This window comes from Trichosurus vulpecula, chromosome 7 (genome assembly GCF_011100635.1).
Source record: "Trichosurus vulpecula isolate mTriVul1 chromosome 7, mTriVul1.pri, whole genome shotgun sequence".
Lineage (NCBI taxonomy): Eukaryota > Metazoa > Chordata > Mammalia > Diprotodontia > Phalangeridae > Trichosurus > Trichosurus vulpecula.
In genome coordinates, this window is record NC_050579.1 from 13,798,041 (window position 1) to 13,817,027 (window position 18,987).

Here is an 18,987-nt window from a genome sequence, read left to right on the forward strand (position 1 = left end):
ACATTGTTGTTGTTCAGTCGTGTCTGACTCCTCATGACCCCATTTAGGGTTTTCTTGGCAAATATACTAGAATGGTTTGCCATTTCCTTCTCCAGCTCATTTTACAGATGAGGAAACTGAGGCAAACAGGGTGAAGTGACTGGCTCAGGGTCACACAGCTAGTAAGGGTCTGAGGCTGGATTTGAAGTCAGGTCTTTCTGATTCCACACTTTCTGGTTGGCACATACCTATTGTGCCACCTAGCTTCCCCGAAGGAACCCTTCATTTCCCACCAACTGCCCTCACGCACTCAGGTCCCCTTTCAGCTTTCTTTTGTGGGTTGTCTTTTCCCATTAGATTTAAGCTCCTTAATGACAGGGCCTTCCTGACATTTAGCTCCAACCCTGGCACAGGCACTCAAAAAATGTTTATCGGATTACTGGCTGTTCCTCAGCCTTACCTCTAAGCTAGAGCAGCTTCCAATTGCACTAAGACTTTTGGGACACGGCATCCTCAGTAACCCATCTACCTGTCAGATAGGACCCTGCTGGTCCTTACAGACTCTCCCTATGGTCCCCAAATTGATATTTTATTCATGCTCATCAACCATATCCTTTACCATTCTGAGTGGTCACAGGCAAAGGACAGGATATGGAAGCCAATACCCTTCAGCCCCACCTGCCTTTGCTAACCTCTTCTCAGGACTTTTATTGGACGGGGTTGTTTTCTCTCAGGTCTTCCTCACAGTTGGTGCCTCCCCACGATATTTGATCTCAGAGTCTGTCCTCAAGCTGACTTTTATTCCCATTCCTTCCACAAATGCTCTCTTCCTGCCCCTTGCAGCAAGCAGACTTTTGATTTACTTAGCAGGAGAGGAAGTCTCTGCAGAGGTAGCCCCTTTCACTTTTGGGTAGCTCTACTGAGAAGCTGGCACCACCCCCCCACCCCCATCCTAAGCCGGACAGGTCTGATCTCTTCCACATTTAAAGGGTGGCTACCTCACAGCTCCGGGCTGGGAAGTCCTGTTCTCCCCTTCATGGGGCACTGATGAACTTCCCCTGGGGTTTGACAGAGGCTTTGACCAGGCTTCTTGCAGAGTCTTCATCTGCCTTCAATTATCATAGCTATGGGCTCATTGCCCTAGCGTCTGATCTCTTTCGGGAACTGCCTGGATGTCCACTCAAAAGCCCAAATCCCCTGGTCTTCTGGAGTTTATTGTGGCTTTTTTCTTCAAGGGGTGGGGGAAGATGGAGGTTGAGTTTCTCTCCTTCCTCATACCCAAAGGATTCCTCCTCAGGGGCTTGGCTGGCCACGACTGACACTAAGCTGCTACATGTGGAAATCCACCATTCCAAACACAAGCCTCACACACAGTGAGCGTGCCCCTAAAACAATCTCCAGGGACATCCTGATGCGCTTAGTGGAGATACCTCGATTGGCCTGAGATGTCAAAGCCTTGTTCATGCCTAATTTATACCTCTGATTGACCGACTCAATTGAGAGATGGTCCCACCAGACAAAAGTATCTTGTCATTTACTTTTAGTGGGGTGGGGGTAATCGTCTAGGCTGATCATTACACAGAAACACGTCTTCATCTGGTCAGTCAAGTTGAAAGTTTCTCACTGTCCCGACCGGGAAATTTCGACTAAAAAAAAGGTCATTAGGTTGTCTAAGAAAGCTTTACCAGCCAGGCAGCACCTTAAAAAACCGTCAAATATTCTAACCTGAGTGACCCCGGGCAAATTCCTTCCTTTCTTTGGACTTTACCTTCCCCATGTGTAAAATGCGTGTGCGCGCGCGTGTGGTATCATATCTCAGGACTTCTCCGGACTAATTCCATGACCCCATAAAAATAAACTTCTAATCGTCCGCTGTTCTCCAAAAGTAACTTTGGGCTAGGATGACGAGCTCTCTCTGTCCCTGGAGATCTTCAAGCCGAGGCTGGGCAGTCACTGATGGGGGCGGGACGGGGGGGGGAGTCGACACATGAATGCAGAATAGGGAAATCTGCACGGGGCGGGGGGGGGGGGGGAAGCATGTATGCGGAGCCGGGAAATCTGCATGAGGGGGCGTGTATGCAGAGTAGGGAAATCTGCACGGGGCGGGGGGAAGCATGTATGCGGAGCAGGGAAATCTGCATGGGGGGGAGCATGTATGCGGAGCGGTGAAATTTGCATAGGGGAGCGTGTATGCAGAGCAGGGAAATCGGCGAGGCTGGGGGAGGTGGGAGGAAACCTGAGAAGGTCTTCAAAAGCACCAAGCATGCTAGACTTTGCGGCTGCAGCGAGGGGAAGGCTTTTGTCTGCCGGGGGCGGGGGACCACGCACGCGCAAAGCGAGAAGACCTTTGCCGCCGGAGTCTGCGTGCTGAGTAGAAGAAGCCGGGGGAAGCCCTCTCGGACCGGCACGGAGAGACTGCGCGTGCGCGTGCACCGGAACCCACGTGCTGCTGCCGGAACCTGTGAGCAGGGGCCTTGAGTTTCCGAGGGGCCTCGGAGAGGGCCGGCCCGGCGGAGGCCTATGAGCGGCGGACCCCGGGGCGATCATGGCCGCCTGACAACCCGCGGGGAGGCGCCGGGAGCGGACGGACGGAGCCTTGGCTGCGGAGGCAGGTGCGATGAGCTGGGGAGGCCCCGGGGGAGCCGGCGGACCCAGGGCTGGAGGGAGCGGTGAGGGCGCTCCTGGGGGGGGGGGGGTTGGTCCGCCCCGCCCCCCCTCCCCGCCGCCTCCCGGTGAGCGAGGGGAGGGGACGAGCCCCGCCCCCGCTGAGGCCTCCCGTCCTCCCCCCTCTCCTCTCCTTCCCCCTACTTTCCTCTCCCCATCCCCGCTCTCTGCTCTTCCTCCTCCCCCTCCTCTCCCCTTCCTCCTTTTCCCCCTCTCCCCTCCCTCTTCCTCTCCTCTCCCCTTCTTCCCTGCCTTCGCTTCTTCCCCTCTTTCTCCCTTCCGCCCTCCTCTCCCCTCCCCTTACTCCCCCTTCCCATCCTCCTTCCCCCCTCCCCCCTTTCCGTCCCCCCAGTACTCCTCCCTTTCTTTTCCTCCCTAAGACCCCATGTACCACCCCGCCTCGACTTCTGAACTGCCTCCATCTCCAGGACCCAGGCATCCCCCTCCCCCCTCTTATGGGCATGGCCCTGCCCCTCCCCCCCAGGATCCACTCTCTGTAGGAATCATTCCTCTCCTCACTGCCCTTCTTAATGCCCCCTCCCCCTCTCTACCACTTGGAAGAAACATTTTCTCCTCAACTCCCACGGTCCTCCTCTTTCTGCCGGCTCCCTGCCCTATCAGTCAGTCACTCAGCAAACACCAATCAAGTGCCTTACTTCTCCCCCTTTGACACTGAACTCCTTCTGTGTTTAGCCCAGTGGTAGGAGATTAATAGATGGTAATTGGTGGCTCAGTGGCTAGAGCACCAGGCCTGGAGTCAGCAGGACCTGAATTCAAATGTGGCCCCAGACACTCACTAGCCATGTGATCCTGGGCAAATCGCTTAACTTCTGTTTAACTTAACCCACTGGGGACGGAAAGGGCAGACCACCCTAGTGTCTTTGCCAAGGAAACCCCATGGCCAGCGTTGGCGTGCTGTGGTCCAAGGCTCAGACACAACTGAACAGCCGTTGACTCGTCGATGCCTTTGCTGGTTGGCACATAAAGACAAAAACCCTGGACCAAGGCAGGAGGAGCATATGTTCCTGCCTCCTTCCTCAGGTCTCCTCCACCCTCCTTGCCCATTCCCACGTCCCTCTCCTCTTTTCTGTCCCCTGGGGCCCACGCTGGGAGTGAAGACTCCTCACTGGGCTTCTCCTTAGGTGAAGGCCTGAGCACTGCCCCTTTCCCTCAGCAGCCATCCCCTCCTCCAAATCCCCTTCTAAATGCCCCTCTGCTCCTTCCAGACCCTCTCCCCACTCTCCTTCCCCCCGAACACTCTTCCCCTACACAGGCAAACATCATTTCTCCTGGGGAGAAGAGAAATTTCCAGTGTTTCCCAGAGATTCTCTATTTTGCAAAAGTCCTCTTGGAAGGGTTTCGAATCTTTGGACATTTGCACGAGCCCCTCACTTAGTGTTCTTTGTTTCCTTCCTTTTTCTGTTGCTCAGAAGAGAGTCTTGTAAGCACATGTTAGTCCCCCCAGCATCCTGCTTCTGTGATGTGAGCGTTCATAGTTCAGCTCTCTGACAGCAGATGAGCCAAAGAAACACTCATGGTTTCCCCTCTATGTTGTTTTGCCATGCTTCCCTCACCCCCTTTCCAACATATAATGTTTTGAGAAAGAAAACGCTTCTTGTACCGTTTTTTAATATACTGGGTACTCAAAAAATGATTCTTAACTAACAGTTCCACATTTATTTCTTGCCCTTCCAAGTAAGATGATCTCTCTTTGTGCTGCAGCCCATCTCCACAACAGTCTAAGACTGAGAGACCCCTGCTAAACATGTCTTCTCCTGTCATCACCCTTGGAGCTTCACCAGTGGATTCCTCCCCCTCCCCCGCCCTGAGCCTTCTCGAGGCCCAGATTCTCTAGTCCTCACGTATGGCGGTGGAGGCACAGATCTGAGGAGTCTCTCTGTCCTAGTTTTGGTTTGATTTGGGTGTGAGCTTATCTGTTTGAGGTGACGCCGGTGAACTCCAGTGAAACCTTTGCATGTGAAGCAGCGGCTTCTCTTTTCTCTGAAGATGGATTGCTCCTTAGTTTCTCTCTGCTGCCCTAGCTGCGGCCTTGGTCAGAAACTCTGGCATCGCATTTGTGACTCTAGAGTGGTTGCAGGGAGTGAGGTGATTGTTTCTGTAAGAAGCTCAGGGTTCGAGAAAACAAATGTGTCTGCTGACGTACTTATGGAAATGGCAGGGCCAGAAGGCAGCTGCTTACAGATGCTGCCTGACCCTCTGAGGATGTGCATTTTCATTCTCAGGATAGGGATCCATCTAATAACTTAGAAAGCGCTCCCTTTCCACCTGTTGACCAGGAATCAAGAGTCTTATTCTAAATGAATTTTAAATTCTCAGAATGAACGTATTTCCTTCAGTCTGGGCTGGATCCATAGGACAGAGTCATGGCTTGTTCCTGATCTTGGGAGAAGTTTGCTTTTATCAAAGTCAAAAGCCGGACCAGCATAAATGGAATAGAGTGGAAGAGAATCGACTAACATGGTTTTCTTTTTGACTAGATTACCAGGCTGTAGAATGGCAGGCGAACAGAAGCCCTCCTGTAACCTCCTGGAACAGTTTATTTTATTAGCCAAAGGCACCAATGGCTCAGCCCTCACCGCTCTCATAAGTCAGGTTCTGGAGGCTCCTGGAGTGTACGTGTTCGGAGAGCTGCTGGAGCTGTCCAATGTGCAGGAGGTAAGCGCTGCCTGGCCCACGGAACACTCTCCTGTTTCCCGGGCCTTCTCGCCCATCCTCAAGTCTCCAGGGACCTCAGGTTTATAGAACCATAGAGCTTAGAGCTAATTAACAGCATCAAGGACCCACAAGGCACTGGTCCAGGCAGAGGAGGAGGAAGATGGGCAGGGGAGGCCTGACTGGCTGGGCCAATTGGTCCTTGGCTGATGATCTGGGTGAAGGAAGTGAGAAGCACATCATTAAGGCTTCCAGGTGTTCTGGAAGGCAGGAATAAAACTCCCGTTGATCTTTATGAGTTAGGAAAGGACTCCAACAAAAACCAGGTTTTCAGTGGAGATAATGTCCCATTGATTTGCTATGGATGCAGCAGACACAGGCTGAGGGAAGCTGGCCAGGAGCAACATGATGTAAAATGACCTCCTGGAGGTGCCGCTGACTGCACAGAGCAGGAAGGGACCATGGAGAAACCCCAAGGGGGTGGGTATGGAGGACAGGAGGATGCTGGGATGGGCCAGAGCCAACAGGAGATGAAGCCCAAGAGATGCTTCTTTGGGGAGGTCCTTGTTAGAGCCACGTGCCATGGTTTGGTCATGGGACAAATTAGTCACAATTTGGTCAGAAAAAATTACGTGGAAAAACTGGAGAGGAGGGAGAACAGAGTCAGCAAAATGGCCAGTGATGTGGGAAGTAGGCTCAAAGTGCCAGGCAGCTTTGCTGGTGTTGCTGGCCTTGCTGGCTGTCTTTGGTGTTTTCTCAGTCATTCTGCAAAGAAGGCTTGGGCTCTGAAAAGTCTGGTTGAAGCTGATGTTCCCTCTGGCCCATCACTCAGGCTGGCTGGACCATTCATGCATGCACTTACGCATCTGAGCATAGGCTCCCTCAGCTTGAGGCTCCAGATGCCTCTCACTGACAGCTCATTCCTGTGCCCCGTGTAGAATTCATTCCTAGGGAAGCTAAAAACTGTGTAGGAAGCCGACTGCTAAAAGCTGCTGGTGAGGAGATGGATGGGCTCTCGGGAGCTCTTCCCCACAGTCCTAGAGACTGCTTTCAGCTCTTCCTGCTTGGGGAACCCCTACTAGGTCCTTGATCCATCCACTTGGGAGCAGAGTTAGGTCAAAGTGCCCCAGGTCTACCCCCAACGTCCTTGTACGCAGCAGTCCTGGTTAGCATTGTGGGAGCTTGTGGGGGACGGGGTTACCCATTCCCCCTTGCCCCAGTGTTCTACCAGCATTCTGGGCCACAACAAATGCTTTATAGTTCCAAAGTATTTTCACGTCCATTGTCTCACTGAATCCTCCCTGTGCACCCCTCCCCTCGGGAGGTGGTTGTGGCCAAGCCAGGCAGCCATTATGAGTCTTCCAGCTCCTCGTTGCTCTTTCCTTGGCTCTCTGTGGCTCCGAAAGCCTGAACAATGCCAGAGATTGTTTAGACGGGATTGTTTGGGACTATTGAGGGAAGCTGCGGAGCCTGTGTTCTCAAAGCTCGTAAAGAAGAGAATGGACAGCTTCCTCTGGGTTATGCTGTGCTCCCTGGCCCAAACCCCTCTGAGTCATTGATCTCAAGACGGGAAGGACGGTTACGGGTCCAGGGCCTGTGACCCTGCTGCCCTGGGGCTACCACCCACATCCCTCCTTCTCCACACTGTGTTTTCAGATGAAACACTCAGAACTCCTGGACAAAACCTGAGAGTTCCCATGGCAGCCTGTGCCCCTAAACTCTCTCTTAGAGTCTCAGGATGGATCTGTTGGACCTTCCTGAGGATGGAACTTGGGAGATGGAGGGACTCCTCAGCTGCCACGGGCATGTGCTTGCTTCAGGGTGGGGGCTTGTCTGCCACAGGCCCTGGGGAGGAGCTGTCATCTAGCCTGGGGGAGGGGGACACATGTCCCAAACATCCCTCAGCCCAGGAGCATTTATGGTCTCCTGGAGGTCTCAGCACTTCTTGAGATGGCAATGATTATTAGTAGTGCAGGGGGCTGTGGTTTCCAGTTTGATGAAAATTCTCTCTTGGCCCCAGCTTCATTTCCTTCCTGCCCCACACCCTGCACCGGTGCTGATTGGCAGAGGTGGAGGGAGGAGAAGGGGTGGGACCAGCCACTTAGATTGAAAACTCAGGTTGACCCGGACAGCAAGACTTTTGTGAACTTTTGTTCAGCCCCGAGGGGCAGTGGTCCCAGGAGGAGGGCCAGAGCAGCCAGCCAGGCCAGGGACTTGGCAGCATTTCCGGGCCTACAGGAATCTCATAATCTAAGATCTAGTGAGTTGGGGCTGCTTAGTTGTGGGAGGGGGCAGGCACAGCGCTGTTGGAAAGGGCCTTGGGCTAGCCCATGTCCCCTCCGCCACAGAGACCCAAAGGCCAGCCGAGGTCACACCCGATCCAGGGATGGGAGGCCGCCGGCTGCTGCCTTGGTCTTCATCAACTGTTCTCCTTCCACAGCTTGCAGAAGGTGCTAATGCTGCTTATTTTCAGCTGCTGAGCCTGTTTGCCTATGGAACATACCCAGACTATATAGGTGAGTGTGGGGTGGGGAGGGGGGCAGGGGGCACCCCACAGGAGCCACGTCCACAGCATTAAGGGTCTGCTGCTGCCTTCTTGTACCTGCCTCAGTGCCCCAATAACCCAGTCATCCTCATTATCTTTTCCAGAGAGAAAGAGAGTGTCACCCAACAAATATTTACTAAGCACCTACTGTATGCCTAGCCCTGTGTTAGGCTCTGGGGATACAAAGACAAAATATCAGTCTATCCGTATATGCAATATTGAGTTTATAAGCTTCATAGCAAGGGAAAATTGGTGCTCCACTGTGGTGTTAGTGGCCCTCTCAGTTGTCAAGCAAAGCCAGAGAGTCATTTGGCAGGATTCTGTTCGGTGAGAATGTGCTGGAGGCACTAGGGATCCCGGGGCAGAGATGAGGCCCAAAGACAGGACTTAGAAGCAGGAACGGTCAGCACCTCCAAGCCAGCCTGGAAGCAGGCTGTGGGTCGAACCCACGGGGCGCTCTCGCTGTCACGGAACCTTCTGGTGCTGTGGAGGTTTAGGGGGTCCTGAGTGTGTGTGCAGGCCCAGGACAAACTGGCCGGGGGCGTGGCCCACCGGTGGTTATTGTTCTGCATTGATTTTTGAAAAGGGGTGTGTGCACATGTTGTGTGCGTGTGCATGCGTGTGTGTTCATGCATGGGGGTGTCATTGCTGCAGATCAGCCGCTCGGCCATGACTGACTTGTAGTCTTTGGCACCAGGGGCTACCTGACTTGCTGAGGGTCACACAACCAATGTGTGTCAGCCGCTGGTCTTGAACCCAAGCCCTTCTGGTCCTGTTTGCTGTACTACGTGGCCTGTCCTGTTTGCATCCTCTCGTGTCAATATTTTTAAATTTTAGATTTTATTTGGATATTTACTGTTTGGTTAGATTGTTCATTAATGTTGCTTTGAAGAAGAAGAAATTAAAGCCAGCTTAATGGACCCCAGACAAAGACAGCCAAATCCGTGGTGTGGCTCAGTGGGAGGTTAGGTTGGGAGTCTAGAGGCTCTTCCTCTCAAAGGTTGTCTCACCTGTATTCTTTGTTTTGTTTGGTGCCTGGCGGCCTGAGCAGCCAACAAGGAGAGCCTGCCCGAGCTCACCCCTGCCCAGAAGAACAAGCTAAAGCACCTGACCATCGTCAGCTTGGCGGCCAGAATGAAGGTACAGGCCACCACTTCCTGAAAAATGGACAATGATTAAGCTGCCTCTAGCGTGCCCTGTGAGAAACCATTTGAGGACTTCCCCTTCCCGCCAGGAGGCTGCCTCACTGATATCTGCAGCTAGCAGCCGGCAGCTGTCGTTGGCCGTTGGCCACCTCAGTCCACACCACAGTGTTGAGGGGCAGGTCACCTGCTGCTCTGTGCATGGTGTCCCTCCTTCCGTCCATCCGTCCCTCCCTCACTCCATCCATCCATCCCTCCCTCCTTCCGTCCTACCCTCCATCCATCCCTCCTTCCTTCTTTCTCTCCCTCCCTCCTTCCTTCTATCCATTCATCCCTCTGTCCCTCCCTATTTCTGTCTATCTGTCCTCCTTCCCTCTATCCATCCATTCCTCTGTCCCTCCCTCTTTCCCTCTGTCCATCCATCCCTCCATCTCTTCCTTCCTGAGACTGGATTTGGGCTCAGATCCTCCTGACTCTGGGCACTGTGGCAGCACTGAGCCACTGTAAGCCCTACAGTCACCGTCTTTCTTGGCAGAGCCAAGATGCCTGTGAGGCTATCACCGGGTATCATGAGAGGCTCCTCTGCTCTTCCAGATGTCAGCCTTTTGTCCCTGACCTCGGGTCTGTGATTCCATCCTCTTTCCCACCTCCATTCCCCAGACGCTCCTGGCTCAGGAGGATCCTGAACAAGGTGTAAAAGGCCCGATGCAGAGGCTGGGGCTTGGGTTCTTGGCCTTCGAGGCCACCGAGGCTAGCACCTCCTAGGACAGAAGAGGGGACAGAGGCAGCAAGGGGGAGGCCCTGGCCCAGGGTCCTGCCTTGACGAAGCGCTTGGGGAGGGGGCGTCTGGGATCCCTCCCGTGGACCCCCGAATTGTTTTCTTGCTACTGCCACGGCCTCTCTTCTTGCTGGTGCTTGCAGTTGGAGAGGATGCAGAGCTCACCAGATGCCTGAAGCTGTGGAGCGCGTGTGGGGCTGTTCTGGGCCCCTCCTCCACTGCTCACAGAGAGAAGTTATGGGGAGCTCTAAGGCCCGAACTAGGGGCAGGGGACAGGGAGGGCCCCGAGAAGCCATCAAGGCCGACTCTCATTTTTCAGACGAGGATACTGAGGCAGAGAGGTTAGAGGATTTGTCCATGTCTTCTGACTCTAAGGTCAGTGCCTTCTTTGTGATTCTGCACTGCCTTTCTAGGTCAAAGAGCTTGGAGACTCCAGAGGCAGAGGTTTATGTTCTGATTTGGGTCTCACCGGTTAGAAGGAGGTTATTTTCCCTTCTCTTTTTACTCATGGTGCCATTAGCCTGTTGACTGGCCGATGTGCCCCTGAAATGACCTTAAGAATGTCCCTTTGAAGTCCTGTCTGTCGGCTGTGCTTGCTGGGCCCTGCCTGGGCACTGGATTCCTAAAATCTAGCATGGCTTTATTGGCAGTGTATCCCCTACTCGGTGCTGCTGAAGGACCTTGAGATGCGCAATCTTCGGGAGCTGGAAGATCTCATCATCGAAGCCGTCTACACGGACATCATTCAGGGTAAGCTGGACCAGCGCAACCAGCTTCTCGAGGTGGACTTCTGCATCGGCCGAGACATTCAGAAGAAGGACATCAACACCCTTGTCAAGACCTTGCAGGAGTGGTGAGGCGGGGGTGTGCACAGAGGGGTCTGACAGGCAAGGAGGGCAGCTTTTCCCTCCTGGGCGCAGATGCCTGCTGGGGAACCAGAATTTTCCTACCTTGGTCCCAGGTCCTCTGGCCTCTTGGGCTTGCTGGGTCCTGGCCTTTCTCCTCCAGAGTGCTGCTCTAGCCTAAGGCCACATGGCCCCCAGCGCTCCCAGATGGACAGCCAGGAAGTGCTGGGCATATGGGCCTACTTTACCCACCTGGTTGGTGAGGCCAATTCCTGGACCTTCCGGTCTCCCAGGGGTGGCACAGCTAAGGAAGGCTTCTGGAGGACAGTTTCAGTGGGAAAATGGGAGTTTTCTGGGCCCTGGTTGGATTCCTGCCGAACTTGTCACCAGGTCCTCTGGGGCTGTACAAGGACCCAGTGTCTGGTGGCTGAGCCAGGATGCCCACACACATATAAAAGGGGGGTCTTGGGGTGGCTGCCCTCCAGCACAGGGAGTGAATTGGGTCACTTTTGTGGAGCCTGCTTCAGTTTAAATTTGAACGGTATCTGACCAGCTCTGACTCTCTAAGAGAGAGAAGTATCCAAGATAACATTAAGGGAATCATATAAATGGCATGTTGATGAGTGAGTACCCCTATGTATGTACGTAGACGTATGTATGTATAGCTTTTATTTTTAAGTGTGTTTTTCTTGTTATTTCTGTGACACACATACATACACAAACAGTTAAAGCATTCACATGTGTGTGACGTGAAGCTCAACAGTTAAGCCACAGGCATTTAATGCTGACAAGGTGCCAGGCCCCAAGCTAGGTGCTGGACCAGATTAATGCTTGGCAAGGTTTGGAAAGCAGCCCACTATAATGGAGATGCCATTGCCCAGAGGAGGCTCAGAGGGCCAGGATAAAGCGGCTTCACCAGCTTCTCCTCTCTGGAACAGCGAGTCCTAACCATGGTTCAGTGAGAAATGAAGTGGGCTGCTGGAGGTTGCTGGCAGCAAGCCTCAGAGTCTGTGGTGGGGATTTTTAATTTGATTTAAGAAGTAATGAGCCTCTGACACAAAAATTATACTTGAGGAAAATGGCATTTGATGTCGGGTACAGCATCCTCTCCCTCAATGCTCTAGAATGTTCCAACTCACCCTGCCCTGCCTCCATTGCCAAGTTGTCTCTTTGGGGCTGAGGGCCCTTGGGCTCACAGGGTCTCTGAAGGAAGTGGGTAAATGGCCATCGTGAATGGGAAGGGGCATCCCAGGTCTCCAGCTGACGTGGCCGGGCCTGGCTGTCCCCTCTGCAGGTGTGATGGCTGCGAAGCCGTTCTGTTAGGCATTGAGCAGCAGGTGCTGAGAGCCAACCAGTACAAGGAGAACTTCAGCCGGACGCAGCAGCAGGTAGAGGCCGAGGTAGGTGGGGGCGGGGTCCTCAAGAGAAGGCAGGACTGCACCTCTGACTGGAAGAGTGATGGTGGCTGGTGCTCGAGCCCCACGTTAGCTTGTTTGGCCCCTGGGGGTGGAGGCTGCTGTTCCCATTTACAGATGGAGATAAGGTCAGAGTGAAAATGGGTGTTGGGGGATTGGCATGTGGGTCCTTTGAGGACACCAGTGTCCCAGTGACAGGTTCTGCCAGACCCTGGCAAGAAGCTTGTGCAGTCCATTACCAGGAACTGTAGCCGTTCCCAAACAACTAGGGAAAAGGCCAAGATGAGTAAGTGAGAAGTTCCAGACATTAGGTGGCATTCAGGAGGAGCTCCCACAACATGCCTGGTGGTGCGCCAGCGTGTGGCTGCAGCAGCAGCCTGGCATCCTCAAACAGAAGCCTTGGGGAGTATTTGCACAAGGGAGCAGGCAAGGGCCAAACATTGTTGGGAAGGCAGGGAGGCATTCCAGGGAGCAGAGGATTCCCAGAAAGCTCTAGAGGGTCAGCCAGGGTGAGGCAGGTGTCAGGACCCTGAGCCAAGGCCTCTGACCTGGGGACCACATTCTGGAGAGCCAGACCTTTGCAGGGGTCATCAGCTCATTGTGGAGGTGGGGGCTGCAGGGGAGGAAGTGGCCTGCCTTGTCATGTGATCCAGCTGCGGGTGGAGCCCAGGCGTGCTTGGAGGAGTAGCAGCCCTTTAGGTTTAGCACATGGCGATTTGAAAGCCAGATTTTCTCGGCAGGCCTAGGCATCCTCTCAGCTTCCTGGTCTTGTTTACAGTTATTCTAATTTGTTTTACACCTTTTTTTTTTTTTTGCTGGCTAATGTGAAGGTAAACTTTGTCCTAGCCCGAATCCGTTGTCACAAATGCTAAAGGAGTGAGGTTTAAGCTGGCAATTGTAATGGGCTGGCAGATGTTTCTGACAGTCGCCTGTTCTTCCCCTGACTCTGAGACTCTTCTTAACACTGTTCTCCTGCTGTGTGGGCTGATAGGTTTTCCTCTTCCATAGACATTATCCCTTGAGGTTACTGCCCTCTGTGCCCTGATGTGGGGGAAGGATTCGGAAGGCCAAGGACCCCAACCAGGGGAGCTTGGAAAGCCCAGTAGGTTTTCCGGTGAGACTCCCCTGCCCAGCCAAATATGCGAATACTCCAAGTAGGCGAATTTGTTTATTATTTCATTCACTGTATTGTGGCTCCTAGGAAAACAAATGAAAGACCATCATTGCACGGGCTGAGCCAGATTGGAGCTCTGTGGCAGGCAGGGTTGACCTGCTTCCTGACCTCAAGGGGCTCATAGTCTAAATAACGTATTTGGGGTGTCAGTGGGTGATACAGAAGGCTATGGCCATGAGTGAGGAGGAGGGTGAGAGCACCCCAAGCTGATTTGGGGAGGGGGGCAGCATTGTAGTTATCTAGAGAAGGCACAGTGCCAGGAATTAACACAGTGTGTCTGGTGAACGATGGTCAGCCAGTTTGGAGTGGAGGGCTTTGGAAAGTAAGAGACAGAACTGGAGTCAGTGTAGGCGGCCTCGAAGGCTCAGATGGGGCGCTGGGACCGTCGTCTGTAGGTGGGTCAGTGCTCTTGGGCGTTTGGGATGCAGCGGGGTGACTTGATTTCAGGAGGAGAAAGCCTTGAAGAATTGAAGCGTGTGTGTGTGTGTGTGTGTGTGTGTGCGCGAGCGCGCGCGCGCACAAAGGGGAGGGGGGGAGCACAACTATGATCTTTGACTCCTCGACTGCTCCTCTCACCTGCACCAGAGCATGCTTGTAGCCCTCCTGTGCCCCCTGCCCACATGCCAACTCTTGAAGTCACTCAAGCCTGCTCTCATTTCCGAGTCTTCTTCAAGCTGAGCGTCCCTGGTGTAATGATGCTAGAGGGCAGAGGGCCTTTGTATGGTTCATTTGGAGGGTCAGTGCTCCCTCAGAGTGTGCTTTCCGCTTCTATCAGTGACTCAAACGGGGATAGATGAGGGCCTTACAGAGTTGCAGATGACACAAAACACTTCACTTTCTCAGGGCACTTGGGCTGAATCGAAGATTGAAGAGATTTTAGATGGATCATTGACTAGACTGGTGCTTTCACAGTTGGTTTTTTCACCCAGGTATAGGTGGAAGAGGCATTGTGGTTCAATCAGGGAGTTAAAATGGACTGCATATGCAGCCTCTGGGGGCATCAATAGATGCCTCGTGGCCAGGCTGAAGGAAGTGGTAAGTCTGCTGCTGGAGGGCCCATTTGGGGAATTGCAGCGTGTCTCTGAGGATTTCCAGGGTGGGGTGAGGACTGGAAATTGTGCCATAAGAGTGCCTGTCCTGTTTCATTGAGTGGTGGGGGCTGTTGTCAAGTACAGGAAGGGCGATCACCCTTGGTCTGCATATCTACCAAAGGCAGGACCTGCCCCCTGCCCACCCTGGCAGTGTCCAAGGAGGCCTAGGGGGCTCTCCGTTCAGGGATGGGCTGGACTAGATGAAGTGCTCTGAAGGCTGGGCCAGCTCTGACATTCTGTGAGTCTTTGATCATCCATAACAAATGACAGAGTCACTGAAAAATAACCTTTTGTGGAAAAGCCAGTGAGTGTGGTTCTCCTGAGGGGAGACCTACCTGGCCGATTTGTTTTGATCTTTTTGGATCAATAGACATGTAAATAATTCCTGCTTTAGGAATTAAAAAAACTCTTGACAAGATTGCACCTCTAAGGTATCAAAAAGTGATCTTGAAGAGACAAGTGTGGTTAGAAGTTCTCAGGGGTGGGGTGGGGCAGGGTGGATCAGTGTAAGGGCCAAGCATCTAGCATCTCTGAGGGTTTGGAAGGAGCTTCCCAGTGGGGAGGGATTGCAAGACCATCTGCCGAGTTTGTGTGAGTAGGCAGAGAGAAGGTCAGATAAACTTGTTAGGGGGTCAGTGGGTGGCAAATGGCATCTGCAGCCAGTGCTTCCAATGCAAGGACCTGAGCTCTTGGTTCTGACCCAGGACTTGGACCTGGGGTGTTCTTGTAGCCCATTCCTGATAAAGGCCCATTGTGCTGCCGTTCGTCAAAAGTCAGCCAAGGATTCGGCTCAGCTTAGCCAACATTTGCCCATGTGACTGTCATGGTGCTGCTCTCTGACTGTCCATCAGACACTTCAGGATGATCGGAGCCTCTCCTGGGTGTCCTGAGGCATCCCCAGCCCCTTCCCTTTGCCCTGGCTCCGTTCTGACCTGCAACTTCACTTTGACTCCACTCGTGCCTTGTTTTCAGCAAAGGAGTCAGGCCCTTCTTTCATTTCTCTCATTTGTTACTTAATCTGTTTCTGTTTCCCAGTGTCTTCCCAGAGTTGCCTCTGCTGGTCCCCCAGGCAAGGTTCTAAAGATGTCCGGGGTGAGGGGGGGCGTCACACGAGGTGTTAACGTTGCTAGACCCCTGTAGAGCACCTGTGATAAGGACAGGCCACAGTCACCAGACACTCAGCACAGTCATCCCTCTTGTCTTCCCCAGGTCACAAACATCAAGAAGACCCTCAAGGCCACAGCATCATCCTCAGCCCAGGAGATTGAACAGCAGCTGGCAGAGCGGGAGTGCCCCCCTCATGCTGAGCAGCGGCAGCCCACCAAGAAGATGTCCAAAGTGAAAGGTCTGGTCTCCAGCCGCCACTAGGGCCGGCCGGGGCAGCCGGCACTCACTGGGCAGGGGAGGGGGAGCAGCAGGGGCCACATTCTTCCCCTTTTACTCTCAGTGGGTTCCGGAGCTGCCCACCAGTCCATCCCAGGTCTCCCATCCTTTCACTGACTTCCCCTTACCCACTTGGTACGGTTCTCGCTAAGCCACGCTCTCACCTCCACTTGTCCCCTTCAGACTCAGGGGCTCCAGGGATGCCATCTCATAGTGTCAGACTCTGCCCTGCTTCCCCCAGACTCCTCCCACTCCTTGGCCTGTATCCTGCACTATCCAGTGGTGACCATCTGTCAGACTGCTTCTAGGTCAGAGGAAACTTTGGCCCACAGATGTTACTCCTCCAGAGAGAATGACCTGCTGAAGGAGGCCCTTCTCTGGGTGAGACCCCATATCCCTCCTTCCCACACCGAACACCCCACAGATACACATCCCTCCGCAGCCCTGAAGTGGGCCAGGACACCTCTAGCCAGGCATCAGCCAGCCAGGAGCCTTCTTCCTGCCTCGTTGCTAGTCGGCAGCTCTGATTCGAGCCGCTGAGGGACGTATTCTGGGCTGTGTTTACCAAACCCACGGGTTTCTTGCCTCCTAAGCCTAGTTCACGTTTCTCACCAGTCGGTGATGCCTGGGGGGGTGACTGAGCCCCTCCAGAACGGTGCTGTGTGTCTTTGCTCAGTGTGGTGCTGGCTGGCAGAGGCTGCCTCTTCAGGTGACCCTCCCTCCCGGCACCTGCTGCCTCTCACTTCTTAGACCTCCTTTGTCTAGTGCGGGGCCACTGATGCTCACCAGGGCAGTCTGTAGATGCCTCCCCTCCTGAGACCTTCCAATTCCAAGTGACTCCATCCTTGGTCGGGGAGCAATGCTGGGGGCCCCCATCTGGAGGATTTGCTGCTGGGCCCTAGCCCTCTTGCTTCTCCTCACTTGGCAGTTGGCCCAGAGCCCTTTGATGGTGGCATTCCAGCAAAGGAAGTGGACTTGACTAGCATTTCTGAACTTGAACTGTTTCAGGTTGTATTTTAATTTTTTTTGTACAGGTTTTGACTCTTAAGACATTTCAACATTTTTTTCCTTTTTTTTTCCTTTGTTGACATTTGTTACAAAGCAACAGCAGGTGATTCACACCTAGTTGGAGGGTTTTGTTTTTCAAAAGCGGGGAGGGGGGGATTATGGCCTGACGCTGAAACAACAGCTCAAATGGAGGAAAAAAAGCACACTTTAGAAAAAATAAAAATGCCAATTTAATGTACTCAAGTGTGGAGTAGGATTGGTTCCACTACTGTTGGTGTGGGGTGTGGGTGTTGCTTGATTCAGTGAAAGTCATCCCTGCTGTCTGCCACTGATGAGGGAGGGATATGACAGGGTTTTTGTACTCATATGTCAGGAAGAAAATGTGCAGGGCTCTAGAATTGCGTTCAGTGTGTGGTCTCTGTTCCTCCGAGCCCTGAAAGCTCTTCTGCTGGTTTTCCAGACCAGACTTCTTAGGCCGCTATACAAATATTCGCATTCAGCATTTTCCTTTGGTCCTTGCCTTTTCAGGTTAGAATGTGATCTTTGCTTCATAGAAAGGCACATTCTGAGTCTTGTGTAAAGTAGGAAATTCATTTCTGAATTTTATAAAGTTCACTGATTGCTTCTTCTTGGATTTACAAACTTGCTTGGGAACTAAGGGGTGGTGGACCCATTCCCTATGTGGTTCTGCTGTTCTTGTTCCTGGAGACTCAAGTGAGTTTAGTGCCCCCCCCCCAATAGTGACCCATTATTCCCTTCCACAGTTTCATTCAGCCACCCTACTGAGGGCTGTCTATAACATGTGGCTGACAGGCTGCATCTTACCCCATTTCTCTCCATAAATAAACAATTTCATTAGCACCCCCTAGCAAAATAAGGATAAGGTATAGGTTTTTAGGGCTAGTACATTAATCTTGGAAGAAAAGCAGGAGGGGAGAGAAACCTGGGGGCCTTAGCCACTCAAGAAGTTGTAATGTTCCAAATCAGACATTTAGAGACTACATTCTGGGGTAGGAGGGCTGGCTCAGGAAGTCCATTGATAGCGTGATTGGCACTCCGTGGAAGCTCAATTCCGGTGCCACATGTGTGTTTTTTAGCCTACACGGATGTAGATAGCATTGCAGACTGTATAAACAATATAAATGTCCAGCTTACTTGTCATAGATGTAACTATCTATAATGAAATACAAATTAGACTAGATCGGAGGTGTCAAAACACGTGGCCCCTGGGCCGCATGCAGTTCACATCACTGCTGAGTACAGCTTGCAATTGAAAAGCATTTAACGCAAATACAATATAACATTTTAAAGTATGTATGTCAGTCATCAAGTCAGTGCGTAGCTCACAGGGTTCCGTGTGTGGTCCCCATTTCTGTCTGAAACCCTTGGACTAGATGACTTCTAAATTCTAGCCTTAATGTTATAGAAATGTCTGATCTTGTCATAAATTTGAAGGAAATACAATGGATGCCAAACAAAGTTTAGAAGGCCATGTGCGTTAGTATAGTACCTGGCACTTAGTAAGTGCATAGTAAATGTCTATTGATTGGCTCAGACCGTCGTCTGGAAAATAAATACGAAAACAACGGACATAGTGAAACGGGAGAAGAAATTCAAAGATTCTGCAATAGAGCAAAGTCAAAGACAGAATGGGAAGAACTTGAGAAATCTGCCATAAAAGAGAGTTGACGTGGCCTCGGGGGTGGGGGTAGAAACCACCATGAGAAAACCTGGAATGCTCTTGTTTTAAGAAATCTTAGAGGAAAATTACTGGGAAGTTCTGGAACCAAAGAATAAAGTACATATGAATTCAGAGGACGCAGAAGAATCTTTAAGTCACCAGGAAACGTGTTTGCCAAGCCTCAGAGATCCTGAGTGAAAGAGAAGATAATGCAGGTGGCCAGGAAGACTGAGACCCAAGGAATTCCAATCAGAACCCTGCAGAGAACTAATCAACAAATATGAAAAGAAGGGAAGTATTGGGATATGATATACCAAAAATTAAAGGAGCATAGCTTGCACTCAATTATGTCCCGCAAAGTTGATTGTTATCCTATATGGGGGGGGGGGTGTATTTTTAACAGAATTGAGGTCTTCCAAGCAATTGACTTGCCAAAGGTCACACAGCTAGTAAGTGTGTCACGTGTCTGAGGCTGGATTTGAACTCAGGTCCTCCTGACTCCGGGGCTGGTGCTCTACTCACTGCACCACCTAGCTGCTCCCAAGCATTCCTTATGATAAAGCTAGAGTTTGACAAAAGTATAAATGAATGATCAGGAGAAAAGTAAGG

General features: G+C 52.3%; 1 protein-coding gene across 1 annotated transcript; it reads left to right on the top strand.

Annotated features, from left to right (window-relative positions):
• Positions 1 to 2,352: 2,352 nt before the first annotated feature.
• Positions 2,353 to 18,723, top strand: COPS7B (COP9 signalosome subunit 7B). The gene is made up of 7 exons (XM_036768581.1): positions 2,353 to 2,591; positions 5,142 to 5,319; positions 7,757 to 7,832; positions 8,913 to 9,001; positions 10,432 to 10,634; positions 11,921 to 12,026; positions 15,516 to 18,723. Exons 1-7 carry the CDS (start codon positions 2,500 to 2,502, stop codon positions 15,672 to 15,674), a joined length of 903 nt encoding a protein of 300 aa, XP_036624476.1. The 5' UTR covers positions 2,353 to 2,499; the 3' UTR covers positions 15,675 to 18,723.
• The last annotated feature ends 264 nt before the right edge of the window (positions 18,724 to 18,987 follow it).

Coding starts and splice junctions, on each gene's coding strand:
- COPS7B (XM_036768581.1), top strand. CDS start 2,500: ATGAGCGGCGGACCCCGGGGCGATCATGGCCGCCTGACAACCCGCGGG. Junction 5,320..7,756: donor AGCTGTCCAATGTGCAGGAG/GTAAGCGCTGCC, acceptor CTCCTTCCACAG/CTTGCAGAAGGTGCTAATGC. Junction 9,002..10,431: donor GCTTGGCGGCCAGAATGAAG/GTACAGGCCACC, acceptor CTTTATTGGCAG/TGTATCCCCTACTCGGTGCT.